Source organism: Mustelus asterias, chromosome 23 (genome assembly GCF_964213995.1).
Source record: "Mustelus asterias chromosome 23, sMusAst1.hap1.1, whole genome shotgun sequence".
Lineage (NCBI taxonomy): Eukaryota > Metazoa > Chordata > Chondrichthyes > Carcharhiniformes > Triakidae > Mustelus > Mustelus asterias.
In genome coordinates, this window is record NC_135823.1 from 11,254,362 (window position 1) to 11,260,566 (window position 6,205).

The 6,205-nt window shown below is 65.6% G+C and overlaps 1 protein-coding gene across 1 annotated transcript in view; it reads right to left on the minus strand.

Moving 5' to 3' along the window:
* Positions 1 to 1,652, minus strand: part of LOC144510519 (uncharacterized) — a 41,936-nt gene extending 40,284 nt beyond the window's left edge. Inside the window, exon 1 of the mRNA XM_078240010.1 lies at positions 71 to 1,652. Coding sequence (XP_078096136.1) covers positions 71 to 891 — 821 coding nt within the window. The 5' untranslated portion in view covers positions 892 to 1,652. The remainder of the gene's footprint in view (positions 1 to 70) is intronic.
* Between the last annotated feature and the right edge of the window lie 4,553 nt (positions 1,653 to 6,205).

Genomic DNA, 6,205 nt, shown 5'->3' on the forward strand with positions numbered 1-6,205 from the left:
AACTCTTCAGTGAGAAGTCACTGAATCCCTTCCAACACTGAGTCTCTCCTCAGTGTGAACTCGCTGGTGCGTCCACAGATGGGATGACCTTCTAAACCTTTTGGCACAATGAGAACAGGTGAACGGTCTCTCCCCAGTGTGAATGCGCTGGTGGATCATCAGATCTGTGGAATTTTTAAAGATACCACCACAATCAGAGCATTTAAAAGGTCTTTCGTTGGTGTGACTGCGCTGATGTCTCAGCAGGCTGGATGACTGAGTGAATCCCTTCCCACACACAGAACAGGTGAAGGGTCTCTCCCCAGTGTGAACTCGCCGGTGTATCACCAGGGCGGATGATGTTCGGAATCTTTTTGCGCAGTGAGAGCAGCTGAATGGTCTCTCCTCAGTGTGAATGCGCTGGTGGATCATCAGGTGTGCGGTACTTTTAAAGCCACTACCACAATCAGAGCATTTAAAGGGTCTCTCATTAGTGTGGCTGCCCTGGTGTCTACGCAGGTTGCATGACTGAGTGAATCCCTTTCCACATACAGAACAGGTGAACGGTCTCTCCCCGGTGTGAACTGGCTGGTGTCTTAGCAGGTTGGATAACTGAGTGAACCCCTGTCCACACTCAGCGCAAGTGAATGGTCTCTCCCCCGTATGAACTCTCTGGTGTTTCCAAAGGGCTGATGAATCACTGAATACATTCCCACACTCAGAACAAGTAAATGCTCGCTCCCCAGTGTGAACTCGCTCATGGTTTTGCAGGATGAATAACTGAGTGAATCCCTTCCCACACTTGGAACAGGTGAACGGTCTCTCCCCAGTGTGACTGCGGTGATGAATCTCCAGCTCACCTGGGGATCTGAATCCTATCCCACAGTCCCCACATTTCCACAATTTCAGCATGCTGCTGGCGCCCTTGTGTCTCTCCAGGTTTGATGATCAGTTAAATCCCTGTGCACACACAGAACATATGTAAGGTCTTTCCCTGCTGTGAACGGTGTAATATTTTTTCTTGCTGTGTAACTGGTTGAAACTTTTTCCAGTCAGTGCACTGGAACACTCACTCCGGGCATGTGTGTGTGTGTCTCGGTGATTTTCCAATCTCACTGATGTTCAAAATCTTCTCCCTCAGACAAAAAATGTTCCTTACACCTTCACATGCCGACGATATTCAGGTCCTGATGAATGGAGTGACTATGTTCAATTTTGATGTGAAGTTTGGTCTGAGTACCCCGTATGCAAATTCTCCCCTTGCAATATCCTGAAAGAGGAGTTTACAAAATTCATCATTGTCATAGCAGGATAGAAATTCAGAACAGACAACTCTAGTTTCTATGGAACATTTTTTCCTTCCTCGTTCCCGCCAATCTGTAAATCCATATATCATTTACTCTCCCTCCTCCCTGGGCTGAAATCCAAACCTATCTCACCGATTCTACCATCTCTTTCCTCCACTCCCAGTTTTCTCCCTCCCTCTCCCTTTGCCAGGGGTCAGCTCCCCAGCTCCTGTCTGCAGACTGACAAAATCAGTGAGTTTTACTGGGGGTTTGGAGGACTCCAGCGGGTATTTCTGAATCCATCCTGCCCCCTCCTCGGGTTTCCTTGCTTCCCAGAGATCAGAGTCCACATTGATTTGAGCCCAAAGTGGAACCTCTGGTTCATTGTCTCCCCTCCCCCGTCCGGAACAATGGGGTCAGGGGGCGGGCCGGGAGGACTGAGACAGGGACCTGGTCCTCCATCCAATCAGAATCAAGAGGCGGGGCCTATCCTGATTGATTGTTCCCCTTCCAGATCGGCCCAATAGGGGCTAGGGGGCTGCGGCAGGTACCTGGTCCTCCAGCCAATCAGACTCAATGAGGGGCGGGGCTGGGCTTATTCACATTGTTCCCCTCCTCCAGTCGCCGAACTAAGATGGCAGTCATTACCTCGGCCCTGTTCCCGAGAGGGAGAAGACACGCTGCTGCCAACCAGGTGAGCTGACCATTATCCATAACGTGTTTCCAAATCCTCCCACACAGCGCCTGACTTTCCCTCCGCTTCTCCGGGATGAACAGGTCCATCAATCCTAATGCGCATGCTCCAATCAGCCCCACAGCTGCGAATGCGTACCTGTGTCCCATCCCCAAAAGCTGCAATGCGCGTGTCCAAGGGAAAGGGGGTGCTGAGCATGTGCGGGAACGAGCCAGCTGTCCATGGAGTTATTTTGAGGTGGGAGTGGCGAATGGACTTGAACCTGGTGTTGTGAGGTTTCTTATTGAGTAATTCAGTCAGTCTGGAGTGGCTCCCATTCTGTAACCCTGCAGCACCCATCCAATCTCATTTAGAAATTATTCATCATCTCTACTCAACTACCCTCATAGGCAGCAAGTTCAAGATCATCATCCGTCACAACCCCCTATATCTTAACCATTTGGAGCCACCCTATCCATTAAACACATTAAAGACCGGAAGGGCGCTGGTCTTCGAGCCAATCATAGTCCGGGCCTTGTGTGGACTGCATGGAACTTCCTTTGTCCGCCCAGCAAAGCTGCTGCTGCTGCTCTCGGTCTGAGTGAGAATTGAGCTTCAGACGGCCTGAAACGTGCCTCCTCTGGGGCAGCGCCTGCACTTTGTTTCCGGGGTGGGGTGAGTTCACGTTCGCCCGTGTAGCGGGGGGCCCCGGGCGGAAATTTTGGGTTTGTTTTCTTTTCTTTTTGTGAGTACCTTTGTTTTTTTTTTCGTTCTTCCTCACGGAGACGCCCGGTTTTTGTTTTGTTGGGTTTGTTTGTTTGTTTTTCGTTCCCTGCGGGGAGGGAGGTGAGCTGCTGCTTGCCTGTTGCCTGGCCTGCCTGTTGCCTGGCCTGCCTGCCTGTCGCCTGGCCTGCCTGCCTGTCGCCTGGCCTTGCCTGCCTGTCGCCTGGCCTGCCTGCCTGTCGCCTGGCCCTGCCTGCCTGTCGCCTGGCCCTGCCTGCCTGTCGCCTGGCCCTGCCTGCCTGTCGCCTGGCCCTGCCTGCCTGTCGCCTGGCCCTGCCTGCCTGTCGCCTGGCCCTGCCTGCCTGTCGCCTGGCCCTGCCTGCCTGTCGCCTGGCCCTGCCTGCCTGTCGCCTGGCCCTGCCTGCCTGTCGCCTGGCCCTGCCTGCCTGTCGCCTGGCCCTGCCTGCCTGTCGCCTGGCCCTGCCTGCCTGTCGCCTGGCCCTGCCTGCCTGTCGCCTGGCCCTGCCTGCCTGTCGCCTGGCCCTGCCTGCCTGTCGCCTGGCCCTGCCTGCCTGTCGCCTGGCCCTGCCTGCCTGTCGCCTGGCCCTGCCTGCCTGTCGCCTGGCCCTGCCTGCCTGTCGCCTGGCCCTGCCTGCCTGTCGCCCGGCCCTGCCTGCCTGTCGCCCGGCCCTGCCTGCCTGTCGCCCGGCCCTGCCTGCCTGTCGCCCGGCCCTGCCTGCCTGTCGCCCGGCCCTGCCTGCCTGTCGCCCGGCCCTGCCTGCCTGTCGCCCGGCCCTGCCTGCCTGTCGCCCGGCCCTGCCTGCCTGTCGCCCGGCCCTGCCTGCCTGTCGCCCGGCCCTGCCTGCCTGTCGCCCGGCCCTGCCTGCCTGTCGCCCGGCCCTGCCTGCCTGTCGCCCGGCCCTGCCTGCCTGTCGCCCGGCCCTGCCTGCCTGTCGCCCGGCCCTGCCTGCCTGTCGCCCGGCCCTGCCTGCCTGTCGCCCGGCCCTGCCTGCCTGTCGCCCGGCCCTGCCTGCCTGTCGCCCGGCCCTGCCTGCCTGTCGCCCGGCCCTGCCTGCCTGTCGCCCGGCCCTGCCTGCCTGTCGCCCGGCCCTGCCTGCCTGTCGCCCGGCCCTGCCTGCCTGTCGCCCGGCCCTGCCTGCCTGTCGCCCGGCCCTGCCTGCCTGTCGCCCGGCCCGGCCTGCCTGCCTGTCGCCCGGCCCGGCCTGCCTGCCTGTCGCCCGGCCCGGCCTGCCTGCCTGTCGCCCGGCCCGGCCTGCCTGCCTGTCGCCCGGCCCGGCCTGCCTGCCTGTCGCCCGGCCCGGCCTGCCTGCCTGTCGCCCGGCCCGGCCTGCCTGCCTGTCGCCCGGCCCGGCCTGCCTGCCTGTCGCCCGGCCCGGCCTGCCTGCCTGTCGCCCGGCCCGGCCTGCCTGCCTGTCGCCCGGCCCGGCCTGCCTGCCTGTCGCCCGGCCCGGCCTGCCTGCCTGTCGCCCGGCCCGGCCTGCCTGCCTGTCGCCCGGCCCGGCCTGCCTGCCTGTCGCCCGGCCCGGCCTGCCTGCCTGTCGCCCGGCCCGGCCTGCCTGCCTGTCGCCCGGCCCGGCCTGCCTGCCTGTCGCCCGGCCCGGCCTGCCTGCCTGTCGCCCGGCCCGGCCTGCCTGCCTGTCGCCCGGCCCGGCCTGCCTGCCTGTCGCCCGGCCCGGCCTGCCTGCCTGTCGCCCGGCCCGGCCTGCCTGCCTGTCGCCCGGCCCGGCCTGCCTGCCTGTCGCCCGGCCCGGCCTGCCTGCCTGTCGCCCGGCCCGGCCTGCCTGCCTGTCGCCCGGCCCGGCCTGCCTGCCTGTCGCCCGGCCCGGCCTGCCTGCCTGTCGCCCGGCCCGGCCTGCCTGCCTGTCGCCCGGCCCGGCCTGCCTGCCTGTCGCCCGGCCCGGCCTGCCTGCCTGTCGCCCGGCCCGGCCTGCCTGCCTGTCGCCCGGCCCGGCCTGCCTGCCTGTCGCCCGGCCCGGCCTGCCTGCCTGTCGCCCGGCCCGGCCTGCCTGCCTGTCGCCCGGCCCGGCCTGCCTGCCTGTCGCCCGGCCCGGCCTGCCTGCCTGTCGCCCGGCCCGGCCTGCCTGCCTGTCGCCCGGCCCGGCCTGCCTGCCTGTCGCCCGGCCCGGCCTGCCTGCCTGTCGCCCGGGCCGGCCTGCCTGCCTGTCGCCCGGGCCGGCCTGCCTGCCTGTCGCCCGGGCCGGCCTGCCTGCCTGCCGCCCGGGCCGGCCGGCCTGCCTGCCGCCCGGCCCGGCCTGGCCGGCCGGCCTGCCTGCCGCCCGGCCCGGCCTGGCCGGCCGGCCTGCCTGCCGCCCGGCCCGGCCTGGCCGGCCGGCCTGCCTGCCGCCCGGCCCGGCCTGGCCGGCCGGCCTGCCTGCCGCCCGGCCCGGCCTGGCCGGCCGGCCTGCCTGCCGCCCGGCCCGGCCTGGCCGGCCGGCCTGCCTGCCGCCCGGCCCGGCCTGGCCGGCCGGCCTGCCTGCCGCCCGGCCCGGCCTGGCCGGCCGGCCTGCCTGCCGCCCGGCCCGGCCTGGCCGGCCGGCCTGCCTGCCGCCCGGCCCGGCCTGGCCGGCCGGCCTGCCTGCCGCCCGGCCCGGCCTGGCCGGCCGGCCTGCCTGCCGCCCGGCCTGTGGAGGGTGCGCTCTCCCCGGAGGGAGGGAGGAAGAGAGGACAAGGAGTGACTGGAGGGGAGAGGAGGGGGGGGGCGAAGGCGTTTTTTTTTTTTCTGGACTTTAACATCTGCAGTGGGGGGGGGGGGTGAAGACCCCATGGCCTTTTTGAATAGCGTACGCCCAACAGGGCCAGAAAGCCGAAGTCCCCCACCCACTGCTGCTGCCTCCGGGACCGGCACACCCTCCCCTTTTTCCCTCCTGACTGGAGCACCGGCCTTGTGCCTCATCTCCCTCCTGCTCCTCCAACCTCCTCTCTCCCTCTCTCTCTCCGGGGAGAGAGCACCTACACCCCTCCCCGCCTATCCCACCCTGCCTTATCTTCCCCATCCCACATACCCCCTGCCGTACATCTGGGCAGTCTCGGGGTGGGCGTAGCACTTCCCTTCATACGATGGCGACATCACCAGCGTCGCCGGTGGCAGGGCCTTCTCGGCCCACCTATGCGGGCGTGGCGGCTGCCAGAGCCCCCGCCGCTCCCAAGGCCCTGCCGCCATTTTCCTTAATCACGCGGCAGCTCGGGGTGAAGTGCTACGCCCACCCCGACATGTCTATCGAGGCCTGCGTCAAGGCAATGGCTGGCGTTGTCGGCCCCTCAGCCATTGTCGCGGCCTCAAAGATGTACGGCCGGGCCGTATTCTTCCTGAAGGCCGAGCGGGCGGTTCGCCTCGCCCTGGAAAAGGGGCTCACGGTGGGCGGGACGTTCCTGGCGGTGGACCCTTTGGAGGCCACCGCCCACAAGATAGTAATATCGAACGTCCCGGCCTTCCTACCGAGTGAGCTCCTCCTCCCCCACCTCCATCTACTGGGGGAGGTCAGGTCCGGGGTGCAGCCGATCCCGCTCGGTCTTCGGGACCCCT